We start from the raw sequence: 24185 nt of genomic DNA, 5'->3' as shown, positions 1-24185 counted from the left end.
GCTCCTTGGAGGAACCCCCTGGGCAAGGGTCCTAGAAGGAAAGGGGGTCCAGGAAAGTTGGCTACTATTTAAGCACCACTTTCTTCAAGCTCAGGATTGGAGCATTCCTATAAGAAAGAAGTTGAGCAAGGCAGGTGGGAGACCTGCATGGATGGGCAAGGAGCTGTTGAGTAAACTCAAGGAGAAAAAGAGCACATACGTAATGTGGAAGAAGGGCCAGGCCACATGGGAAGAATATAGAAACTTTGTCAGAGAATGCAGGGATGCCACAAGGAAGGCCAAGGCCCGTTTGGAATTAGTTAGCGAGAGATGTCAGGGGCAACAGGAAGGGCTTCTACAAATACATCAGCAGCAAGAGGAAGACTAGGGAAAACGTTAGTCCACTGCTGAATGGGGAGGGTGCCTTAGTGACGAAGGATGTGGAGAAGGCAGAGCTACTAAATGCCGCCTTTGCCTCAGTCTTTACTGCTAGGCCCAGTCTCCATGTACTGAGCCTGGAGACAAGAGAGAGAACCAAGAGAGAGGAGGATTTCCGCTGGTCAAGGATGATTGGGTTAGGGATTATTTAGGCAAATGGGACACCCATAAATCTATGGGCCGGGATGGGATGCACCCAAGAGTGCTGAGGGAACTGGCAGGAGTCATTGCTCAGATGCTCTCCATCATCTTTGAGAGGTCATGGAGAGAGGGGGAGGTACCGGAGGACTGGAAGAAACCAACATCACTCCAGTCTTCAAAAAGGGCAAGAGGGAAGACCTGGGAAACTACAGGCCAGTCAGCCTCACCTCCGTCCCTCGAAAGGTGATGGCGCAGCTCATCCTACAGACCATCTCTAGATATGTGAAGAAAAAGAAGCTGATCAGGAGGAGTCAGCATGGATTCACCAAGGGAAAGTTGTGTCTGATGAACCTGATAGCCTTCTATGCTGAGGTGACCAGCTGGGTGGATGATGGGAGAGCTGTGGATGTGGTCTACCTTGACTTCAGCAAGGCTTTCGACACAGTCTCCCATAACATCCTCATAGGAAAGCTTAGGAAGTGCGGCTGGACGAGTGGACTGTGAAGTGGATTGAGGACTGGCTAGGTGGCAGAGCCCCGAGGGTGGTGATAAATGGGGCCGAATCTGTTTGGAGGCCTGTGGCCGGTAGCGACCTGCAGGGGTCAGTACTGGGCCCGGTGCTCTTCAACTTGTTCATCAGTGATTTGGACGAGGGCACAGAGGGCACCCTCAGCAAGTTTGCAGATGACACCAAACTGGGAGGAGTGGCTGACACTCCCGAGGGCTGCGCTGCCATTCAGAAAGACCTGGACAGGGTGGAGAGTTGGGCAGAGAGGAACCTCATGAGGTTCAACAAGGACAAGCACAGGGTCCTGCGCCTGGGGAGGAATAACCCCAGGCGCCAGTACAGACTAGGGGTTGCCCTGCTGGAAAGCAGCTTTGGAGGGGGATTTGGGAGTCCTAGTTGACACCAAGTTACCCATGAGTCAGCAATGTGCCCTTGTGGCCAAGAAGGCCAATGGGCTCCTGGCTGCATCAGGAGGAACGTTGCCAGCAGGTCGAGGGAGGGGATCCTGCCCCTCCACTCAGCTCTGGTGAGGCCGCACTGGAGTACTGGGGGCAGTTCTGGGCTCCCCAGTACAAGAGGGACATGGAGCTTCTGGAGAGGGTCCAGTGGAGAGCCATGAAGATGATTAAGGGACTGGAGCATTTGTCATATGAGGAAAGACTAAGTGAACTGGACTTGTTTAGTTTGGAAAAAAGAAGGCGGAGAGATTTGATTAACATGTTCAAGTATCTGAGTGGGGACTGTAGGGAGGATGGGGCCAGGCTCTTTTCTGTGGTGGCTGGTGACAGGACAAGGGGTAACGGGTGTAAGTTGAAACCCAGGCAGTTCCACCTCCATATGAGGAAGAACTTCTTTACTGTGAGGGTGAGAGAGCGCTGGAACAGGCTGCCCAGAGAGGCTGTGGAGTCTCCTTCTCTGGAGATCTTCAAAATCCGCCCGGATGCCACCCTGTGCCCCGTGTTCTGGGTGTCCCTGCTGGAGCAGGGGGCTGAACTAGATGATCCCTAGAGGTCCCTTCCAACCCTAAGCATTCTGTGATTCTGGGAGTCTAGGGACAGTGCGGGAAGAACATGTGTCCTGCTAGGCAAAGGTTGCTGGGTTCATTGCTTCCCTCCCACCCACAGGTCTCATTTGGAAGATTTGCAGCAAACCTTGATCTGGGGACAACTGCGGACCCTGCACCCCATGTCTCATTGCTGTGAGGCTTCCCTCCAAATCCTCGTTGTGCCCTTGCTTGCAATGCACTTTCCTCCAGCACCCAACACCCCAGTGACCAACCTGTATAAGCAGTGTCCAGGATGTGGTACGGTTGGACCTCTGAGTTGTTCCAGCCTCTTTGGCCCTTTTTACAGCCCCGCCGTGGTTATTATGGGAATGGAGAGCAAAGACAAATTATTAGCAATTATTAGAAATGATTTATTTCTTCTGCATCTGGAAGCAGGCGCAGGCCTCTGCAGAAAGAGCAGCGAGCATCCCCTGCCCAAGCAATTCCCTGGCTATCTCTGAGTTTAAAAGCAAGGCAAAGAAGACAGTGTCATAAAAACAATGCACTTGCTTAGCAGGTCCAAATCTCAGACTAGCTGGATGCAAAGCGTCCCAGGCCCCTCAATCCCCAAAGCAGCAGAGGCTTTGTGGCAAGACGGATTGTAAGAAGCGTCTTCCTCCCCCAGAAATCGTGAAGAGATTTCTTCCTATATTTGGCTTGAATCATCCAGAGGAGAAACTAAAGCACAGTGAGGCTACAGGGTGTCAAGGCTGGAGCAAAGTCATTCCAGCTAACCTAGTCCTCAGCTCTTCACCTTCATATAAGTGCTTAGATGAGAGAGGACAGCGAGAGACTGTCACATATCAGAATCAGACCATTTCCCCCAGCAGGAGCAGGGAGGAAATCTTGAATGTAAAGCTGATGCGAGCTGTAAATTCTCTTTAGGAGTTATCCCCGTATATGGGAAACAGGGTCTTGTTCTGGACAGGCCTGGACACCTCTCAACAATTTTTCTCAGTCTTTACTCTTTTCAGCAAATCACTGTCTGCAGGGTTGGTCTGGCATTCAGCTGGCTTCAGCTGGCGCTGGAAGAAGACCTTGCTCTTGCTCAGGTTTCGGACCCTCTTTTCGGAGCTGTGCCGTTTTGCATTGACGAGACGACACACGTTCTGGAGCCCTTTGATGGGGTCAAGCTTGTAGACAGAGAGGAGCTGAGAGAGGCCGACACCATGAGCAGCCAGCGTTTGGGCTGATGGCTTGGTGAGAAGCTTCTCAGCCAGCAAGGGCTCCAGAGAGATGAAGCACTCCAGGTTGGCATAGGTGAAAATCAGTCTGGGTTCTGTCAATGGGATGATTCCCAGGACCTCACATAGTGACTGCATAACCTTCGCGTTCTCAGTGATGTTGCCATCAGTGAGCTGTCGAGGGAGATAGATGTTGGCCAAAGTCTTCAGCTTGTAATTATCCCTTCCAGGGATCTTCTCTTTAATCAGAGGCAAAATGTCTAGGAAACCATACACAGCATTGCTGAATTCCCGTTCCTTGTCCATTGCAGCCAGGGCTTTCAAGAGGGTGGGGAAGGGGAGCGACCAGAGACCAAATCCGGCCAGGATGGGCTTGTTAACTGTCTTGAGGTGGGAAATGAGACTCCTCCAGGAAGGCTGACAAACATATTTTTTCTCTATTGAGGTGGATAAATATTCCTCTAGATTAATTTTGATTAGGAAAAGTTTCTCTTTGTCAACCACCACCAACTGAACGATCTTGCTTTCTGAAGAAGATGAAGGAAAAGAGAAAGAGGATGGGATTAGTTTCTTAGCAGTAAAATAAAACATCGTCTGAAGGTTTTCACCATAGGTAGCAGTTAAGAGGTAGATTTGTTATTTCTTCTACCCTTTTGCAGTCAGTCACACCCTCAGCTTCCATCACTTAATAGCCCTCAGTAATATACTTCTCATATCCCTTAGCACCTCCTGCAGTGGGGATCATTCCCCCTGCCAAAAACCTTGGGGGAGCTTGTGCTGCTTTCTGAGGGTGATCTAAGGAGGGGCTTGGAAAGGGAAATCCACCTTGACCAAAAGAGATTGGCCCATGGGAAAGAGAGCCTGGGGGCTCATACCGTCATGTGCAAAATGCAACAGCCCAAGGGCCGCTCAACTGACTGAGTGATTTTGCAGAAATCTCCCCATGGCCCTTTAGGCATCACGTCCTTCCCAGCTCTCCGGCTATCCAGAAACTCTTAGGTAAGGACTCTTGGGGCCTCAAGAATGGCCTCTCCCTTACAAATCTGAAGTTGTGATGGAAGCACCTGGACATCACCAAAGAGACCTGGTCAGGTGTGGGGATCAGCCTGCTGCAGTACAGGATGCTCTTTGCCAGCGGCACTTAGGATTAACACTTAGGATCTTACTGGAAATCTTCACATCAAAGAACAGCAAGGATTCTTGTCTTGAGACAAGCACGCTCTCGTTGACAATGGCAATGCTCAGCGGGTTTGTGCCCTCATCGGGCATGCAGTTGGGCTCGTCTAGCAGAATGGAGTCCTGGAAGAGGAAACATTTTGTATAAGTGTGAGAGTGGCACCTCTGGGAAGTCGTGTATTCTAGAGGGTTGGCAGGGCACTTCAAGAAGAGCGCTACTGAAGTGCAAGCTGAGATAGGCTAATGGAGATGAAAGGGGTTAGAGAAGATGGATGGTCCCCTCTGTTGACCCTATTCTGTCTGCCAATAACAGCTCAACTCATGCCCTAGCAGCAAAAGCAATGCATGCGCTGGGAAGCCATGAACGGAGCTGGATGCAGCAGGAACACTGCACAGATGCAATAGAGACCAGCCTGAAAAATCCCAGCTGGCTTCAGGAACTGCCTTTGTCAGCATGCTCCTGGCATGGTTTCAATCCATGCACCTCCCCACATGATGTCTAAACAGAGACCAGCACAAAACATGGGCCAGAGACTGTTCACAGTAGGCAGCATAGGGCAAGTGGGAAGAGATCATCTGTGAAGACATAAGCCAAGCTACACATTCTTTCTCCAGCCTTGACCGTGTTATTGATTCTGGATTTGACACAGTAAGATGGAGCTCGCAGCGCTCACCAACGATTCTGTATCACTGCTGTCCTCTTCACCACTGCTCATGCCGAGAATATCATTATCTGCCAACATAGAAAAGAGTTAGCATTTTTCAGATGTGCCCGTGGGTCAGTCCACCTATGCCGTGCATTCTGGGTGCAAGAGTCTGATGGCCCCCCTAATCATGCTGAGACAGCTCTGGATGGCCAGCAGTAAGGATGGGGAACAAGTAGGTCCCTGCCCGGAAAAGGATTAATCCCGCCCAAGTCACTGAAATGCAGTATACACTAGATGAGATCTTCTGAGTGAAGTCTGATTCCCTAGCAATCTCTGCTGATCATCTTGTCATTCAAGATGATATGTTGGGCAGCAACTATCCTCTTGTAAAAATTATCTGTGGGGATGCTGCTCACTGTCCTTCTTCGATGCTTTCCCCTGAAAAATATAGCCATGACTTCATTGCTTTAGAAAAGAAGAGCAAGAAAGCACTGCCAAGCCTGAACAAATGCTGCTTACCTGACTCAGGCAGCCCATCACCACAATTATCCATGGCATCCAGTAAGCTATCTTCCCCGGTGGTGTGAGTCACAGCAGGCACTTGAGAGCTGGTTCCAGGCTGATCCAAGTTGCTTTGTCTCTGCGGGACTTCTGATTTTGTCTGTTGAATGTCTTTGCCTTCCAACTTCATCACCTTCCCTTGTGGTGGCAGGACATCTGCAGTTTGAACGTTTCTCTTCCTCGCTGGAGCGATTGAAGCTGCAACCTGACCATGTGAAACAGAGCCAGTGAGAGCAGTCCTGTGTGGGCTGTCTCTGTAGGAGATCTGGGGGTGCTTACAGCAGTAGTCAGAGGACACTGGGACCCCCTGGCCTGCCTGGGGCCATCTCCACCATGACTGTCTCCTTAACTTGGGTGAGCCAACAAATCCAGTACCAAACAGCAAACTACTCCATCATGCCCAACATACCAGTCTTGGGAAGGAGATAAGATGGGGCAAAACATGGGATTCCTGTTCTGGGGAGATGCAGTGATGATGATGGTAGTGAGGGGAGGTAAAGGTGTGGGTTGGAAATGGGGGGTTGGCTGGGCAAAGGGGAAGTTGGTTCTTCCTACAGTAACATAGTGCTGTCAGTGCCCCAGCCTGTTCCGGTAGTCTTCCAGCTGCTTTTCCACGCTAGTCTGCACTCTGCCCAAACCTAATGCTGTTTACCCACATGGTCTTTTCCACTCAAAGGTCACTCGAGTGATCAAACACCACTTTCTTCCTTCTGGCATGAAACCTCTCCTGGCCCTGGCTCTCACAGGCCATGGTCATCATGGAAAATTCACCCTTCCTGAGGGATACTGCCTCAGGAGCTGGTTCTGCAGCATTACTCCTTGAGGCAGCCCAAGACAAGGGAAGGGGGTGCAGTAGTCAGCCAAAAGAGCCTGGGATCTCACATGGAGCTCAGATGACCCCTTTTCAGAACAAAACACGTGAGGATGAACCTGGACAGCAGCAACCAAACCCACTCTGGTCAAGCAAAGGACATTTTGCCTGCAAGGGCTGCAAGCTAGCCTTGAATTTTTGCCAGATAATCCTGTAACACAACATTTCCAGAGAAAAACAAGTAGAAACCAAGTCTCACCGGGTGGAAGTTTTCTCTGGCTTGAGCAGAGGCAGCTCCTGAAAGAAGAAAAATAAAATGAGTTGAGAAGAGGCAGAGACAGAGTCAGAAACATCCGAGAGCCCCAAGTGCCAGCCTTGCTACAGCGCTTTGAAAGAGCTAACATCAAAGTGCTCCACAGAAGATGTCGATGTCCACACGATCGGAAACTGAGGTATGGCCTTACACGACATGATCTGATACAAGCAGAACTGCGCAGATAGGCAGAGGGGAAAGCAAGATCTCTGACACGCTGGCGTGCATCGTGGCGGCAGCTGTTTGCAGGTGAGAAGCAGCGCTCAGAGTGGCACCGCTGCTGTATCCTGTTTCAGCCCTTCATGGGGAGCAGAGTACAATTTGGGGAGCTTCTACCCCAATCACATTCCCTGGATAGCATGTCCCCAGAAAATCCCAAACTCCCTCCAGGAGATCATCCTTTGTCTCCTACAGGACTTTCTGTGATCCACAACCTCACCCTGGAGAGTTCAGTGGTAGAAACCCACAGCAGGCCGAGGAGGGAACCGACCCTGAAAGTAGCAGGGGGATTGAACAGAAGACCTCTCAAACTGCCTTTCTCTCCATCCTTTTTTCCCTATTTACTGGAAGGATGCTACACAAGCTGACCAAGCCAACCCTTCTACTCTCCCCTGCTCTTCTAACACGTGAGTAACCAGCTTCTCTCTTCACCTGTCAAGCATGCCAAGGCCTTCACCACTGTTATAGCACCAGCGCCTCTTCCACAGCATCATGGCTAGAAGGCTGTGGAAACACTCAGCCAAACACTGCATCAGCCACAGGCCACTCGCCAGCCCTACTGGAACTTGTCCCCACAAGAGCAAGGGGTAGCTGGTGCTTTAGGAGTGATGAGAACAGCCATGCCAACATAGACCTTGGGGGAAGGAGAGGAGGTCTGTGCCCTGAGCAAAGAAGCCACATGAAAAGAGACTTGAAACAGATGGAGAATGCGGCCAAATCAGATTGAAGCATTCCCCTCAGCCTCCAGCCCCCATGGAGGAGGATCTCCTCACCTGTGTGCCCAATCACACGCTCCACCAGCAACTGCAGCCTGGCCTGGCACTCAGCGAAGTGCCTGTCGGGCTGGGCCAGGCTGCCAACCGCAGGGGGCTGCAGCCTCTGCAGCTCCTCCAGCGAGGCCTTGATGAAGGGCTGCATGTCCATGACCTCCTGATCCGTGCCATAGAGCCTCATCTTCTGCACCAGCCGCTTGCCGGCCTCCATGCGCCGCAGCACGTTGTCCAGGTACTGTAGCTCCCCGGCCAGCACACGGCAGCCCTGCTCCCACCGCTTCTCCACCAGCATCAGCAACTCCTCTTCCTCGCGCCGCAGCAGCTGCACGAGCTCCTCCACACGCTGCTGGATCTCCTGCCGCGTCTTGCTCCTCACTTGCTCCAGGTGGGCCGCCTTGGCCTGCAGGGCGCTGTGGGTGACCACGAAGTTACTTCTCTTCTCCTTGAGGACCGGGCTGAGGGCAGCCAGCTTGTCCTGCCGCTGCCGGATCTCCAAGCCAATGTCACAGTGCTGGCTCGCGTGCTTGATGTCGAGCACTGCGCACACGCAGCACATGGCCTTGCAGCACTTCTTGCAGTAGACACTGTCAGGCCAAGCACAGGCAGAGATTGACACCGTGCACTCTCATACTCTTAGCGTAACTCACCCAGTTCAGCACGATTGAACATGAGTAAATTACCACCATGAGCCTCACATTTGCTCTCGTTCTATCCCACTTGTTTTCAGTTAAACCACTTTTACAGGGTTTCTACTCCTCTTTGGGGCTGGCTAAAGTGTTAATCTGACCAGTTGCTACAGTGCAGTGGCACCAGCTAGTTGAGTACCTCCTTCTCCTGCAGTCACAAGAATACCCATAGTAGAAAATGAGAAACTTGGAGGAGGGCAGGATAGGAAAGCCTTGTTTCAGGCAGAGACAGGACATAATCTCCCTCGTCTGATTTGGTTTCCCAAAGAGGAGTTTGTTCCCATTTGTATACTAGACCTGTGCAAAAACTTAGGTCCAGCTTTGTTCTTAAATGAGAGCCTTGCTTAAACCCTGGCTTGGAATGGTCACCCAGCTGATGACAACCAGGGGAGCAGAGGGACAGAGACACTCAGCTCACACCTACCACAGAGCTAGCCCAAAGACATTTCTTTCTTTGCCTTTCAAATTTCTCCCCATATCTGTTGCAAAGATTCCCCTGCCTTGGACTGCACCACAAAAAGAAGCCATCTGCAACCAAGAAGCTTACCTTGATGTCTCGTTCTTGTGAGTCTCTTTGGAGCAGAAAAAGTTATTGGCCTTCCTGGTACCCTCAAGAAAGTCGCTCGCTGACTGTGCCCTGATAACCGCCACCCTCTTGGCTTCATGATTATCCTTCTTCAGATATCTCTGGTGAGCCTCAAAGCACTGGGTGCACAGGAACTCCTTGCACTCGCAGCACCAGAACTCAGCCTCTTTCTTGCAGTTGTCACAAAACAAGTCAGCTTTGTTAATGATCTTCTTGTAGGTGCTGAGCCTGGCCTGAAGGTTGGTGAACAGCTTGTTGTCCATGCCAGGGATGCCGCTGGCCTTCGGGATGGCGGTCTGGCACACGGGGCACTGCCCGGTGGGCTTCTTTTCGCTGAGACAGTTGAGGCATAAGGTGTGGAGGCAGGTGAGCAGCTTGAGGTTGGGCGATTCCTTCTGGCAGCCCTCGCACAGCACGGACTGGAATTCATCTTCCAACTCCTTGGAGGGCAAAGAAGGAAAGAGGGAAGGAGGAAGAGCCACAGGTTGTGAGTGCTGGGGAGCAGAAAGTGCTTTTAAGAACTCCTAAGACATGTGAAACACCGTGCTGAGCAATCTGTGAGCGACCACCCCCTTGAGCAGCCCAGCGCTGGCCCACGTGCTGCAGGAGGGGAGCCCTGCTAAGGCCAAAAGGAGAGGGATCCCATCCAGGCAGCCTCTCAGAGCCCAGGCTCTTCTCCCCATTGCCTCCGTCCCGAGGAGATGCTTGGGGGCGCTTCAGAAATGACCTGAGTCCTCCCGTCTTTATACTAAGATGGAGGCTTCCTCGTGCCCCAGGCACCTCCTCTGCTCCGCAGCGCACGTTTTGTCGAGGGGAAGCGGCATTGACTGCGCAGCCAGAGCCATGTTGGGGCTGGGGCTTCTTCCCCACTTCCTCATGCCTTCGTCCCAGCCTTTTCCCCCTTTGCACTCCTCCTTCAGCCCTCTGGCCAATGCTGATGCCCTCCCAGGCATACGGCCCACTGCAGAGGGTGGAAGCCCCACAACTTCTTCCCCACTGGCCTCCTTCCAGCCGTCCCACCCCACATCCCATCACCTTGGGAAGAGCCTGGCCTTGGCCAGGAGCTCACCTGGGTCTGTAGAGGCAAATTCCACTGGTTTGGGGGGCCTGTTGCAGCCATCGTCAGTTGTGGCCAGCACTGGTGACCCTCAGCTTGCCAGACAAGCACCCCTTCAGTTCCTTCTGCTCGGGAGTTTCGATTTCTTCAGCCTTGAAAGTGACTCCACCTTCGAGTGGTGGCGGATGCAGAGCCCTCTTGTGACGGCTCCCAGCCCTGGCACAGAGACATGTATCTCCACGGTGCTTCTCCCTCCCGGCCAGCTCAGCCTGCCCAGCCCCAAAGTGGTTTCTGTTTCTTTACCCCTCTCTTTTCCCCTCTGTTGTTGTTGCAGCCAGTCTGGGCATTTCTTTGAAAATCAAACCTCAGAAAGAAATGCAGGGCCCCACTTCCTGCCCCAGGTTGGGGTAGCTGCAAGGCAAAAGCCAGGGCATGGGCAGAGATGTGGCAGTGCTAAAAGGTTCTGCTTCTTCCGGCAGCATATGCCGGAGGAGAGAGCTCTGCTCCAGGTGCTTGTCCCCCTCGCAAGAGCAGTTTCTGCCCCGACTGTGGCCAGCTTTAAGCCCTGGATGCTCTCTGCTCTGTGCACCTCTCAGCACGGATCTGCACCGGGGTATGACACCATGGGGCATCTCCCTGCTACCGCTGCAAGGGGACCACCACAAAGGCACAACGAGGCCATGCCCGGGCTGTCAAGCCTGGGGGGAGATAGGGCACAGGTGACACTGCCACCTCTGCAGGCAGCACCACTCTGCACGGGTTGCCTGTCCCCGGGCACGGGGAGGGCTCACACCAAACCCGCAGCATCACAGAGGCAACTCCCTCTGCGTGGGGCTTAGCAGGGACCAGGAAGCATCAGCATCTGCCTGCAAATTCCCAAGCTCCAGCTCAGCAAACTGGGAAAGGGGGTGAAGGAAGGACAGAGCAATCCCTTGGCATTGTCCTGCTTGGCATGCCAGGGAGCACCAGCCCACGCCATCTGCGTGCCAGGCAGCTTGCTCTTGCAAGGATGTCACCAAGGCCTCAGAGAAGAGCTTTAGCTGGGGCTGTGGCCTGCATGTGGCCATGAGACATTAGAGTCCTTGCTGCCCCCCTGGCCCTGCAGCAGCCCAGCAGTTCCTGAGTGCCTGCAAAGTGGCAGGACCCACCCGGCCAAGCTCTGAGACAAGTAGTCCAGGCCTGTGCATGAACTTTTGGTCCTATAGCTCTGCTCCATGTCATGCTTCTGCTCCTGTAGCTCCACGCACACCTGGGGCAGCACCCTGTGGCACGTCCGTGCCTACTTGTGGGTCCGGAGTGATGGACGAGCCCTCTGGAAGCAGCAGCTTGGCACAGGCAGGTCAGCCAAAGGACCTGCCAAAGGAGTCTTGAAAAACATCCCGGGACTGCTTGGCGCTGCCTGGAGCTCAGAAATGCTCTAACACCGCACGCACACCGCACCGTGTTTCACACTGTGCCGTGGGACCCCTGGGTGCGCACAGGGGAAACTGAGGCACCAAGGGATGGAGCATGGCAGGCAGGAGCGGACAGCCCCCCTGGGTCTGGCCACACACCCCAAATCACCAGACCTTCTCTGTCCGCAGGCAAGGCCGTAGAACTGGTTTATTGTCCATCCAGAGCTGATAGAAAGGAAGCTTACAAAATAAATAGGTATCTATATACGCCTATATACAGTCAACACGCTCCCTGCGGACAGACCTCACAGCACACATGCAAAAGCACTTTGAAGCACACATTAGCGCAATCACTTGCTACAGATGTCGGTGCCGGGAAGGCCCAGGCACATCTGGGTAGATCCCTCTCTAACTTGCTGCCTCTGCTCCTTCCCCTGGAAACACCGGGGTCAGCCCTGCCAAGCTGGACCCGATCCCAAGCCCACCTGTGGCATCCAGTGCTGACTGGGTTGTCCCCCTTCCGCTGCGCCAGCCACCCACGTGCTCCTGCCTGTGCCACCCCAAGCCCATGACTACTGCTCCATCAAGCCAACTTGGTTCCAGTGTCCCCAAACTCTTCCCAGTCCAATGCCAATCACCACCGGCCTCTTCCAGATGAGGTCCCCAGGGGTTTCTCACTCCCATCCCTCCTGCCTTTCACACACCTATGAAGACACATGCACACATGGACACACAGACACACACTCACACACGTGCTCTATCTACGCTGCTTCATGGCCTTGAGGAGCTCCTCCAGCTTCAGAGCAACGTGCAAGTCGCCCTTCACCTGCAGCCTCCCGCTCATGTAGGCACTCAAGGGACGAAGTTCACCCAGGAAGAGGTCCTGCAGGTCCTTCTCTGACATCTCCAGGACCACGTCGGGGCTGCCCTCTGGCAATCCGCGCCCAGCTCGCCCGCTGCCTGTAGGACACGGACAGGTGGAAGAGAAGGAAACAGCAAGTCTTAGGATGCAGTGTCGCCTATTAGGGCTTTCCACTCTCCAGCTTGACAAGGACTGAATTGAGGACAACCAGGGTGACCGTCTCCACCCTCAACACCCTTCCTCCTTCCCTCAACTTGCCAACCCCGCAGAACAAAGAGCAATGACCTGAGGAAAGGTCTATGAAATAGGTGCTCCGGGCTCCACTCGGCAGGGTGATGTTGACTTGGTAAGATGCTCCCACCTGGCCCACCAAGGGCTCAGAGAGGAAGAGCTCCACGGCCGAGAGCAGCTCGTCGGCGCTCGGTTTCCTCCAGGCGCTGCCGGTGGCAACGGCAGCAGTGGGCGGCTCCACCTCGTTCACGGTCTCCACGCTGTCTGCTGGGGACAAGGGGACACAAGCGGGGTTCAGGGGAAGCGGGAATGTTTGGATGCTAGCAGGTCAGCTGGATACGACTGATCTGCTTGGATCCACAAGCCATTCTACAGCAAAGGTCTCCACAGCAGAACAATCCTCTTAACAAGCGACTTTGCAGCTAAGCAAGAAGAACAACACATGGTTTAGCCTGTTCTTAGTGCAAGCTCCTTTGCTTATTCTCCCCCTACTACCAGCAGGTGGATTTTTTTTCCCTGAAAGACTTAGCAGGGCACAAATGTGCAGAATTTCTGAAAAATGGGCCAGCAGGTCATATCCTCCTCCAGCCTCCCTCAGATTTCATTTTCCTACTTGCCCTGGAGCCAAAATACTTGAAGAAATAAGATATTTAGCTAAGCCAAAGACTCACAGTTTCAACTTATCATTTTTTTCTTATTAGAATGAACAAAGGGCCTGAAAAAATATGTGGGTCAGTAGGTCTCCTACCTGATCTTTACAGTGCAATTCAAAGCACTCGATAAGAAAACTTACGTGGTTACCTCAGCCAATCCCCTCTTTTTTTTAAAGCACTCTTTTAAACTACTCTCCACTAAACCAGGCTGCTTCCTTGGTGTCATTATTAGCAAGACAGTCTCTGGGCCAAATCCCACCCAAATGTTGCCCTCAAATGTGAGTATCGGCTATCTGAGAAATTGCAGGGTCTTTCCTGGCTCTGCCTGAGACCTAAGTCGGCACAGGAGCACGTTTGATCTCAGAGCCCACAGACACATTCCCGCTCTCCTGAGTGTCTTGTTATAAAGTCTGTTTTGTGCTGAATATTGCACTGAACTGTGCCCTGAACAGTCCTCTCTCCTCTTGCTGCTGGCCTATCTGCACTGGGCTAGGAGGAACATCATATCTGGCAGACTTTGACTCTTTGTAAAGCACCAGTGGATTCAAAGGTCATCGGACTGGACGGATGGACACACACGTGACAGAGGAGCGGTAGTGCCGGAGCTGGTTACCTGCCTCTGGGCTGCTGTTGGCACTGCCCGTCAGCGCCAGCGTGTTGCTGAAGAGATGGGCAGCCAGCTGCTGGATGGTGCTGTCGAGCCCCTCCAGCCCTGGCATCGGTGGCAAGGGGCCCACCTGGCTCTCCTGGGGCGGCTGCAGCACGGCCTCCATGGTCAGCTCCACTCGGTCCACCTCCAGGCCCCAGGACTTGGTCATGTCATTAATCTCGAGCTGTGGAGCCAGGAACGGAGTAAGAAGACTTTAGCAGCCCAACCGGGGCTGGATGCAGTTGGGGAGGCCATTCCCGATAGTGGACATTTATTTTACACCTCTGTCACTATCTGCTCACCAGGAGCTGCTCCCCAATGCGCAGCTTCTCAGCCTGGATCTCACGAAGGCTCTTCTTTAGCAGGGTCTTGGCCATGGCGTTCTGCGCCGTCATACGGGTGGTGGCGATGAGGTCCTTCACCATCATGACAGACAGCACTGGGTCCCACACCCGGAACTGGACATCAGCACCCATCGAGATGATAGCACCGTCCTTGGAGGTCAGCTGTGCACAGGAGGGAGGTGATGTTTTCTGAGATGGCTCCAACCAGGAGCATCCACTGAACAAGACGTAAAAAATCAAGCGATGCTTTTCATCCCCAGACAGGGGTTCACAGCACTACCACCCTCTCCCATCTCCTCACAGGGAAAGATGGAATTGACAGTTGTGCCCATGCAAGGAGCCAGAGATCTTCAAAAACTAGCTGCAAAAAGATGCTCTGGGTGTTTTGGAGACATTTCCCCACCCTGCCCTGCGGCCACGGGATAGCTCACCTTGCAGGGTGGTACGTTGAAGGCCCTTGTCCTCAGATCCACCCTCTGCCAGTGATCGATGAAGGGGAGCAGCAGCACGATGCCCGGCCCCTGTGGGGCCCGGATGCGGCCCAGGCGGAAGATGATCATGCGCTCGTAGGTGGGCACAATCTGAAAAGGGCACATTTGGAGCAGAACAACTATAAAAAAGGAAACAAACCTCCAAGGAAAGGCACTACAACCATCCTGTCTCTCCTGTCAGGGCATCCACCAGCACGGAGAGATGTCACCAAGTCAGGAAAAGCTTGTGCAGGGTTGCCCTGGGGGCCAGATGAAGCTTGATGCTGAACCACCAAGCTGCAGTTATCCACTGGCGGTCCCTGCATCCACCAGGGCACAGGTTGCAGGAGTTGACCCCTTTGTGGTCTACCACAGATCCATAGGGTCATCCAATGGCAGAGCAGACCCTCGCTGTCTGGATACAGGGCTGCATCCTAAGGTGGGGGGCAGCTGGGCCAGGTTTTACTGAACTCCTTGCCTTCTGCCCTTGCCTACCTTCAAGGCAAACCAGCCCGAGATGGGGAAGGTGGCCAGCATCAACAAGAACACCAAGGACGTGATCATCCCGTGGCAGATCCAGGACAGCCAGCCCTGGGCGGAATCTGCAGGAGGAGGAAAGGGAAGGTCAACACCAGCTCTGACAGCCCCTTAGCCCAAAATTCCTGACGGAGCATCTCCCTCCGTGAGCTCCAGTGCTGGCGGGGGAAACCTGTGGCAGATGTGATGCACTCAGGGACTCACCGGCTGCATTTGAGGGCTGCCCCAGAGGGTCCTGCTTGGATCCAAACGAGAAGCCCTTCTGGGCACCGTAGAGCCCGATGCTGGATTGCTGGAAGCGGTCAAAGTCTCCCAGGGGAAGAGCTTGGTATCCTGACCGGCTGAACATGCTGTCCCGAGCCTCGGCGCTGGGAGAGGAGCCAGGCTCCCGCCTCCCAGCTCCTCTAAGCCTGGTTCCCCTCTGCCATCAGCGTGGCGAGCCCTGTGCCCGCTACTGCTGGCACAGCCTCACTCAGCCCTGCCGGCGCTAGCAGTGCTGCAAAGCGGAGCCTGCAGCACCAACACACTCCGTCCCTGCTCCGCTCTCCCGGAGACGCCGCAAACCTCCCTGCCCCGTTCTGCAAGTCAGAGGGATGCGAGGAAGCGCCAGGGATGCAGAAGCCCCCAGGGGAGAGGGCCGTGCCCGCCGCCGTGCCCGCCGCCTGCGCGGATGCTGCAGTGGCGCTTCCTGCTTCACCGTCATGTGGCCGTGACGGCACGAGGAGGAAGCGGCTCGCGGAGGCCCTTCCTGCAAGGGAGGCCCTGGCGGGGCTGCCAGGGAATGTGCCGGGCTGTGTGGCCCAGAAATTCCTGCTCCTGCGGGGCCTCGTCACCGTGTCACGGCCCCAGGGCTGGAGCCCCCAGGGCTGAAGCAGGGGCACGATGCGCTGCTCCAAACGCGGCACGAGCCCCCGTGGCCAAGCGGTCGCCCCCGCCCCCGGACTGGCACCCGGGTCCCGTCTCGCTGCTGCAGCAGGTCCTCTGTGGTGACAGGATACCCCCCTGCGTGCAAGGCCGCCCTTGCACCCACTGCCATGCCGGGGTGGGGGGGGGGGGGGACGGCAGCAAGCAGCGAGGTTTGGATGGGCAGAAGGGGGATGCAGCAGCCCGCCCCATCCCCCCGGGACTGCCCCGGGGACACCGGGCCCGCTCCCGGGTCCCCTCGCTGCCTCCCGCCCCGCGCTGCCTTCCCCGCCTCCCTTGCCCGAGAGCTTCCTCCCTTCAGCTCCTCCTCCTCTTCCCCCCTCTCCGCCGCAGAAACGAAAGCGAGAGCACCGCGCCCGACGGCGAGCGGGGCCGCCAGCCGGAGCCACATGCCCGACAGCCCCGAGGCCCCCGCCGCGGCCCGCCCGGCCCCCGGCGCCCCCGACCCGCACCCCGCGGCAGGTAACGGGGCTCCCGCGGCGGCGGGACGGAGCCCGCGGCCCTCGGAGGCACCTTGGGCCAAGGGGCCGGTTGTGACAGGCACAGTTCGGCTGCCAAAGCCGCTGTATGGGACGGGGGGTGGCGGGGGGAGTGTGTGATAAAGGCATCGGGAAAAGGAACTGAAGGCTCTTGCAGACACTTCCCCTCTTCTCCCATTCCCAGCTTTGAAAGTCAGAAAGGGAGAGAGCCTGGGGATGGGCACGCTTGGGGAGGATGGCACAGGGCTCGCGGATGGCAGGCAGGGGGCAAACTGTCCCCATGCTGCACGGGGCGGCAGGAGCACAGCCCTACTAGAGAGCAGAGGGTGTCCCTCGAGGCAGCACCCAGCACCTCCTGCTAACAGGACCCCTCTTCCTGCACCTTAGGACAAGCAGAAGCCGAGGCCACCATGGACTTGAGCCATGATGAGGGGAGCTCGCTTTGCCCGCCTCCGTCAGCGCTGGAGAAGGAATTCTGGTGCGTGGGCTGCAAGAATGAATCGCCCAACCTCAAGCTGCTCACCTGCCTCCACACCTTGTGCCTCAACTGCCTCAGCAACAACAAGCCCATCGGGCAGTGCCCTATGTGCCGGACCGCCATCCCGGAGGCCAGTGGCATCCCCGACCGGGACAACCTCCTCTTCTCCAGCCTGCAGGCCAGGCTCAACATCTACAAGAAGATCCGCAGCAAAGGCGGCTTGGGCTGCTGCCGGTGCCAGAAGGAGGCGGCAGCCGTGTGGTGCTCCGAGTGCGAGGAGTTCCTGTGTCTCTCCTGCTTTGAGGCCCACCAGTGGTTCTTCAAGAAGAGGAGCCATGAGGCCAGGAAGTTGGATGACCTGCGGGCAGAGTCGGAGCATCAGTTCCTGGAGAGCACCAGGAGATCCTGCAGCCTCTTCTGCTCCAGCCCTGGTCACAACAACCAGGGCCATGTCACCAGGTCAGAGCAGCACCTTCACTCAAGAAATGTACAGATGAGGCACTTGGGGACATGGTTTAGCAGGTGTGGTGGTGATGGGTTTACAGTTGGACTTGATGATCTTGAAGGTCTTTCCCAACCATAATGATTCTATGATTCGCCACCTGCTTCTTTGCTAGAGGACAGGGGAAGGGCTGGTCGCAGGAGTGGGATAGGGAAGCATGGGTGTTTTCAGCCTGGTCCAAGGTGAGCTCTTTGCTGCAGGACCAGCTCTGGCACCGCCTGGCTGGAGCTGCAGGGCAAGAGCATCCTGCCTTAGGAGAGGGGCTGTGAGCTTGGGCAGGAGATGGGGGTGCTGGGGAGGTGAATGGGCTGTAGTCCTTGTTAAATAACCATGGCCCTGGGTTAAATAATCAGGCTGATGCCCAGCTTTGTGCCTACATGATACCACCAATGACTGGGGGCACTATTCCCCCAAGTCGTGCCTCAGTTACCCCTCTCATTAGAGGTAGCTGAGCCTCCCCTTCAGCCTCACAGGGAGGATTGCACCCCATGCAGCAGATCTACTCTTTTTGGTGCCTCAAAAGTGCTGGGAAGGGGAGGGAGGACCACGCACTGACCTGCAACGGAGCTCTCTTTCCTCACAGCATCTACTGTCGGCGCTGCGAGAAGCCACTGTGCTGCTCGTGCGCGCTGCTCGACAGCCAGCACTCCCGGTTCTACTGCGACATCCGCAGCGAGATCCAGCAGCGGCAGGAGGATCTGACTGCCCTTAGCCAGGACCTCAAGAAGACAAGAAGCAGTTTCGAGGCCGCCCACGAGGCCCTGCAGGCCAAGGCAGCCCGCCTGGAGCAGGTGAGCAGCGAGATGCAGCAGCAGATCCGGCAGCGCGCGGAGGAGCTCGTGCAGCTGCTGCGGCGCGAGGAAGAGGAGCTGCTGATGCTGGTGAAGATGCAGACGGAGCAGGGCTGCCGTGCGCTGGCCGGGGAGCTGCAGCGCCTGGACAACGTGCTGCGGCGCATGGAGGCCGGCGAGCAGCTGGTGCAGAATATGAGGCTCTACGGCACGGATCAGGAGGTCATGGACATGCAGCCCTTCATCAAGGCCTCGCTGGAGGAGCTGCAGAGGCTGCAGCCCCCTGTGGCCTGCAGCCTGGCCCAACCCGGCGAGGACTTCGCCGAGTGCCAGGCCCGGCTGCAGGCGCTGGCAGAGCGCGTGGCCAGGCACACAGGTGAGGGGAAGCTGCGGCTTGTTCTACCTTCTGGCCTCCCAAGTGCCGTGAAGCCCCTAAACCGCCCCAAAGTGAAGGGGAATGGAAGGGAGAACTGAGCTAGCACTCACTTCCCGCAACCTCTTGGCACGCGCTTCCCAGCTGGACCAGGGCTCCCTTTCCCGCTGAACTTCACTATCCTCTCTTCCTTGCAGATGCCATGCCCCTGACTGTCCCGCTGGTCGAGCCCCTTGAGAACAACTTGGTGAGATGCCTGTGGTTCTTCCCGACGTGAATCCTCCATTCCTCTGCCCTTTGCAAGCCTTCCCCAAGGGCCTTCCCCTCCCTATCCCATCCCATCCTTCCCTTACTGAATCAAAAAAAAGAAAAAAAAAAAAAAAACACCCCAAGGAGCGTATTTTATAGATCTGAAATGGCCCCAAACCTGTCTCTGACCGCAACTCTGCGCTCTCTCCACAGCAAGAAGAGCCAGGCCAGCTCAGGAGCGAAGGGACGGTGCCCACCATCACCATCAGTCTCGGGGACATGGAGGAGAGCACGGTAAGGACCGTGGCTGAGCCCATGTGCCCTGAGCCTCCGCAGCCAAGGAGGCTTCCCCACACGAGGATTCTGGCCACGAATCGGGGACACTTGGCATCCCATGCAGGGGACATGAAGTGGTGGCCCCCACAAGCCCTTACCCTGTCCTCTTCCTTGCCAGGACCCCCCGGCCACCACCGCACACCCCAAGCGGAGGTCGCACGTCATGGACCGGGACAGCCAGACCTCATCCAAGCTGCTGAAGCTGGAGCGTGACCACGAGCCAAGCCACAGTGGCACCAGTTTAAACATGAGGGTTGGCAGGGGTGGACCCAGCACTGCAGCACCGAGCCAAAACTGCAGCAGCACCCCTGCCAACAGGAGCCACAGTGACAATACAGGTGGGGACAGTGGGACATGGTCCCCCTCCGCATCATCCCGCGTCTCTCCCTCCAGATGGGCTAGAGTACAAAGCAGGAGGCTGTGCAGCCAGCTGCAAGTGTCTCCCCTTTCCAAAATTGGCGTCTCCTCTCTCACGCCCCAAAGCTCCAACCCCATCTTCTTCCTTCCACAGAGACCAGCAGCATCATCATCTGCAGCTCGGAGGACAGCGAGGAAGACACGGTGGTGAGTGTAACGCCAGAGCGGCCTCCCCGCTGAACAGCACAGGGGGCAGAAGACAGCACGTAGCCCTTGCCGAGGCCACCAGGCTTTGAGACTTTCTTCTCCCCTTGCTTCTTCAGGAGGAGGGTGGCCAAAGAGGTGCCCATTTTCCTGCTTTGCTGTAGATACCCTCCGCGTGGTGCCATCTTCACTTCCCCATGGGTGGGCAGGCAACAACCTGGCCTGGAACAGCAGGGAGAAGTAGCACCTTCCACAACTGCTCCCTCCATGGGGGGTCTGTTCTTACACTGAACTCACCAAGCCTCTCCCCAACCTCACATCAGCAAGATGCGCTCATGTCTTCCTCCTCCCCTTTGCTTGCTCTAGTGCATAGAGCTCATTGTACGACACATGCAGCGGGTCCTGGGTGCTTGGGAGGGTCTTGGCCTCTTTTCTTTCATGCCATCGCTCTCCTAGTCATGCCTCAATTTCCCCAGTTGGGAAACAAGCCAGCAAGCTTTGGCTTCGCTCTGCTGTGAAGATTCAGCTCAGCTCACCGCTAGCTAAGGGTAAGCCAGAGTAGCCCACGTACCTGCCTCCAGCCCAGGGCAGTAGCCCAGGGAGCCATATAGCTTGATGGGCCAAGTCATCTCCAATCAAGTGGTCCTGGGATAAGGCAGGAGCCCCCGTCCATCAAGACGAGGCTCTCCACACTCAGCTGGAGTGGAGGTTGTCCCAGGGGGTTCCCTTGGGAAGGCTGCCACATGTGAGGGACAGCTAGGTAAGCCTCGCCGGGAAGGCTATGCTCAGCTAAAAATCAATCTGTGGATAAAAAAAAAAAAAATCAAGTTTGAGTTGAATGTAGCACTCGCGCTTGGCAGTGGAGCAGGCTCCATCCATCCTGCTGCTAAAATAGGCTGAAAAAAATCACGGGAAATACTGGAGCAAATAACATCCATCTGAGACTTCCCAAAGTGATGCTCCTCTGCTCCCCGGGATGAGGCGAGATTTGGTGGCATTGCCAAAAAGCAAATTGTGACTTAACGGCCTAGGCAAAGTTGTTAGATGAACCAAACTCGGGCTCTTTCCAGAGCCCCCCAGTCCCTGGAGTTCCTCCGTGGTACCAAACCCCTGAGGCTCCCAGATTTCATCCTTGCCATAACCACATTACAAAGGCACCTTCAAAACACCCAGGGCTACCTTTTTGGCTGCCTATCTTGCCAAACGTTTGCTGGTCAAGTGGACAAGCAGCCCCGGTGAGGACATAGGATCTCCACTACAATTTCATTGCCATCAGTGTTAGCAGGAGATCCCTCGGAAACCAAAGCAAATGTGGCTGGTTTGGGATTAAGGGGTGGGATTAAATGGTTACCAGACCTTTTGTGTGAACTAGTAACGCAGAAGCTCTTCTTACTCTTCAATAAAGCTGTTTTCAGAATAAATCCCAACCTACTGCTGTCTTCCTTATTCATATTTTCTGCTATTTTTCCTCCCTGTCCCTTCCCACTAGCAGGGAAAAGAGTAACTAGACTAAAATCACTTTCCAAATTCTCTCCCCGCTTGCCTGGATGACCACTGCTAGTAGGAGGCGAGCTGAGCAAGAGGATGAGGCACTTGGATGCAGCCTGGGCATCACAGGGCTCAGGCCAGGGGGTAGAGGCTGGGAACCCACCTAGAGCCTCACACATCTTATAAGATCTCGATCCTAAGCGGGATCTTTTGGGGACATTTTGCTGCACACACCAAACTGAAGCTGCAAGCACATGGCCCTGGTTCTGCAAGGACCCCCTGGCCCAGCATTGGTACTGGGATGGGTGTGTGCGGCTGAGCTGAACGCGTGATTCCCCCCACTCCCTGACAAATGCTGCCTGTTTTCCCTCTGTCTCACCCTTCAATAAAGCCTTCTTGCATATGAATTCAATTTGCCTACTTGCTATTTTGGGTAACAAGAGCATCTGCGATCATATTAAGCTGCCAAGTTTGGTTCATCTAACTCCTTTGCTGCCCCTCTCCAAGGCTCAGAGGGACAGAGTGGTTAAAGGCACGACCAGAGGAGCAGAGCCAAGCTGCAGGGACACTGGGAGCTGTCACCATCCTGCCCCCTATCCCTTTCCAGCAAGAGGAGCCCGTGGCTTAAAACAAATGCCTAGTTTGACATGACATTAAAGGCAACTCTGATCCCTCAGCTCCCCTTGGCTCCCAAGGAGAGCTGCGCTGGGGGCTCTGCTCTTGCTCATGTGGTGCCATCCACGCCAGGAGCTCTTCCTGGGACTCCCCATGAGCCAGCCTGTTCCCAAGACGTGACATGGACCTGACCCTTCCCTTGGGAGCAGGAGCACTGTGGGTTTGTGGCATCACGCACAAGGTCTTTACCCAAAGCCTCCAGGCTCATACTGTACTCAACGCTACAGCTCCCTCCTGCCCAGCCACCTCCAGAGCAGGTGACCTCAGGGTGGCAGCTGGGACTCAGTGCCCTCCTCTGCTTTCTTGCAGGTCTTCGGGGAGCCCGGTGGCCCCCAGAGCAATGGGAGCAGCAAAGCGCAGGGCAGTCCTGGCACCGCCAGCCCTGGCACTGCCAGCCCCTGGGGCCATGGGCCAGGGCTGAGCACCCTCGTCTTCTTCCACTTGGAGGTCGACCCGAAAAGTGAGCGGGTTATTGGGCCCTTCAAGGGGCTGGGGGAGAGCGAAGGGCAGCTGCGGGTAGAGGGGGAACACTCCAACTCAGGGGACACCTTCTCCCTTTCCCCTCTGCAGCTCAGCAGATCACGGAGATAGCGGCAGCCAACGGAGATCACACCTTCAAGACCCTCATCCAGACACCCGAGTCAGTGCTCACGCTGCTCTGTCAGGGGGTCCCCTTGGAGACAGCAATGGAGCAGCTCCTCTGGTACCTCTGCTCCGTTCCCAGGCCCATCCTGGTCACCTACAACTTCTGGGCACCAGAGCTGCCCGCTCTCTTTAAAGCCCTGGATGTTACGGCCAGGAAGGTGGACTTCTGCCACACCGTGGATGGTTACTTGGACATGTTGCCCTTGATCAAAGAGAAGGTTCCCATGGCATCTTCCTACAAGCTGAAGAATATGGTGAGAAGATACCTCCAGCAGCAGCTGAACAAAGGCAATGCTCTGGCCACCACCAAGGCGCTGCAGACGCTGGGGGAAGTCCTGGAGCTCTTCCCCCATCCCGACCCAGAGCCCGTATTGACGCACTGCAACCTGCAGAGTTACACGATCCTGCAGAGCCTGGTGCAGGAGAAGCTCCTCACCAGGAGAGCTGCCAAGGTCCTGGCCAGGCGCAACCTCATCCTCTGGGAGCTGGAGCAGGTGTAGGCAGCCACGCTAGAGCTGTAGCACCGCAGTATGGTGACAGTGACAGTGTCCAGACAACCTCACCACAGAAGCTTGCAGAATTAACCTCTCAAAATAAATTATGCAGCATAGCCCAATAGCATGTCTGCATCTCATTCTCCAAACATCTCTACATCTCCTGCCCTAAACCCTATTTGCACTGGTTGCAATGCAACTGCTTTGGAAAGAAAGCAAATCTCAGCCCTGTTCCAGCCAGGCTGCTTTATTTTGCAGCCCAAAATCTGGCCTGTGCGGGCAGGCAGAGGCATCCAGGTGTGTCACCCGCTTTGGGCAGGTTGTCCTGTCCCAGTACTGGCCAACACAGCCTCTGGGCCCTTCTGGACACCTCCCTGTGCCGGAGGAGCAGGAGTGGGACATGGACATGGCAATGCAGGAGACATGCCACCAGGTGTCTCCTTTGTACAGCGTGGCGCACACGCATGCTTGTGCGCCACACGCACGCTCGCGCCTGCACAGACACACTAGCACACAAGCGCGTGCGTTGCTGCCACCCCGTGCACGCACCCACACGCTTGTGTGCGCGCAGGTCATCTCACAAGTGCACACACTCCAGAAAGCTGCCGTGCCGCTTTTCCCATGTCACCACGCCCCCGTGCATCCATACACACACGAGTATGGCTGGATAACAACCCCCCTGCCTCCTTCCCCCTCCACAGGGAGATGTTGTCATCTCCATATGCTGCCCAAGGGCTTGCCAGGATCTGCCCTGCTGTGGCCATCACCAGGGCATCCAGTCTGCTAAGGGGGACACAGAGGGACAGTGTGCAGGGGGAGGAAAAGCTCACCCAGGAGCATCCACAGATAAAGACCCAGAAGCAGCCATGAAAGCTGCAGGACAGGGGTAAGGGGCCTGCATGTCCCCCTGCCTGTCCCACACGCTG

The 24185-nt window shown here is 55.6% G+C and overlaps 3 protein-coding genes across 5 annotated transcripts; 1 reads left to right on the top strand and 2 right to left on the bottom strand.

The window, feature by feature from the left end:
• Nucleotides 1–3052: 3052 nt before the first annotated feature.
• Nucleotides 3053–10187, bottom strand: LOC104577623 (protein PML). Its single transcript, XM_088533924.1, has 8 exons — nucleotides 10137–10187; nucleotides 9029–9507; nucleotides 7796–8379; nucleotides 6750–6787; nucleotides 5638–5884; nucleotides 5146–5204; nucleotides 4462–4594; nucleotides 3053–3822 (listed from the first exon to the last, which is right to left on the bottom strand). Exons 1-8 carry the CDS (start codon nucleotides 10185–10187, stop codon nucleotides 3053–3055), a joined length of 2361 nt encoding a protein of 786 aa, XP_088390050.1.
• A 2021-nt stretch (nucleotides 10188–12208) lies between these two features.
• STOML1 (stomatin like 1) lies at nucleotides 12209–15630 on the bottom strand. Of its 3 annotated transcripts, none has more exons than XM_010225092.2 (7): nucleotides 15469–15630; nucleotides 15223–15329; nucleotides 14689–14838; nucleotides 14216–14419; nucleotides 13878–14097; nucleotides 12666–12878; nucleotides 12209–12478 (listed from the first exon to the last, which is right to left on the bottom strand). In XM_010225092.2, exons 1-7 carry the CDS (start codon nucleotides 15611–15613, stop codon nucleotides 12276–12278), a joined length of 1242 nt encoding a protein of 413 aa, XP_010223394.2. In that variant the 5' UTR covers nucleotides 15614–15630; the 3' UTR covers nucleotides 12209–12275. The 3 variants fall into 3 exon arrangements, with proteins under 3 accessions (XP_010223394.2, XP_010223395.2, XP_088390051.1); XM_010225093.2 differs by having other exon boundaries at nucleotides 12666–12875; XM_088533925.1 differs by lacking the exon at nucleotides 15223–15329 and having other exon boundaries at nucleotides 15469–15573.
• Nucleotides 15631–17077: 1447 nt separating this feature from the next.
• On the top strand, nucleotides 17078–23335 carry PML (PML nuclear body scaffold). Its single transcript, XM_088533926.1, has 9 exons — nucleotides 17078–17604; nucleotides 18231–18814; nucleotides 19009–19058; nucleotides 19274–19354; nucleotides 19515–19734; nucleotides 19908–19966; nucleotides 20515–20537; nucleotides 22459–22580; nucleotides 22691–23335. Exons 1-9 carry the CDS (start codon nucleotides 17078–17080, stop codon nucleotides 23263–23265), a joined length of 2241 nt encoding a protein of 746 aa, XP_088390052.1. The 3' UTR covers nucleotides 23266–23335.
• The last annotated feature ends 850 nt before the right edge of the window (nucleotides 23336–24185 follow it).

This window comes from Tinamus guttatus, unplaced genomic scaffold, assembly GCF_059628265.1.
Source record: "Tinamus guttatus ecotype Peru unplaced genomic scaffold, ASM5962826v1 Tinamus_guttatus_pri_ptg000528l, whole genome shotgun sequence".
NCBI lineage: Eukaryota > Metazoa > Chordata > Aves > Tinamiformes > Tinamidae > Tinamus > Tinamus guttatus.
Note: the sequence above shows the minus strand (reverse complement) of the source record. Positions and strands in the feature narration are given on the sequence as shown.

Coding starts and splice junctions, on each gene's coding strand:
- LOC104577623 (XM_088533924.1), bottom strand. CDS start 10,187: ATGGCTGCAACAGGCCCCCCAAACCAGTGGAATTTGCCTCTACAGACC. Junction 8,380..9,028: donor CACAAGAACGAGACATCAAG/GTAAGCTTCTTG, acceptor TTGGCCTGACAG/TGTCTACTGCAAGAAGTGCT. Junction 6,788..7,795: donor GCGTGTGATTGGGCACACAG/GTGAGGAGATCC, acceptor TTCTTCTTTCAG/GAGCTGCCTCTGCTCAAGCC.
- STOML1 (XM_010225092.2), bottom strand. CDS start 15,613: ATGTTCAGCCGGTCAGGATACCAAGCTCTTCCCCTGGGAGACTTTGAC. Junction 15,330..15,468: donor GCAGCCCTCAAATGCAGCCG/GTGAGTCCCTGA, acceptor CTCCTCCTGCAG/ATTCCGCCCAGGGCTGGCTG. Junction 12,479..12,665: donor TTTCATAGACCTTTCCTCAG/GTCATTGCTCTT, acceptor CGTGTCCTACAG/GCAGCGGGCGAGCTGGGCGC.
- PML (XM_088533926.1), top strand. CDS start 17,078: ATGGACTTGAGCCATGATGAGGGGAGCTCGCTTTGCCCGCCTCCGTCA. Junction 19,059..19,273: donor AGCCCCTTGAGAACAACTTG/GTGAGATGCCTG, acceptor CTCTCTCCACAG/CAAGAAGAGCCAGGCCAGCT. Junction 19,355..19,514: donor GGGACATGGAGGAGAGCACG/GTAAGGACCGTG, acceptor CTTCCTTGCCAG/GACCCCCCGGCCACCACCGC.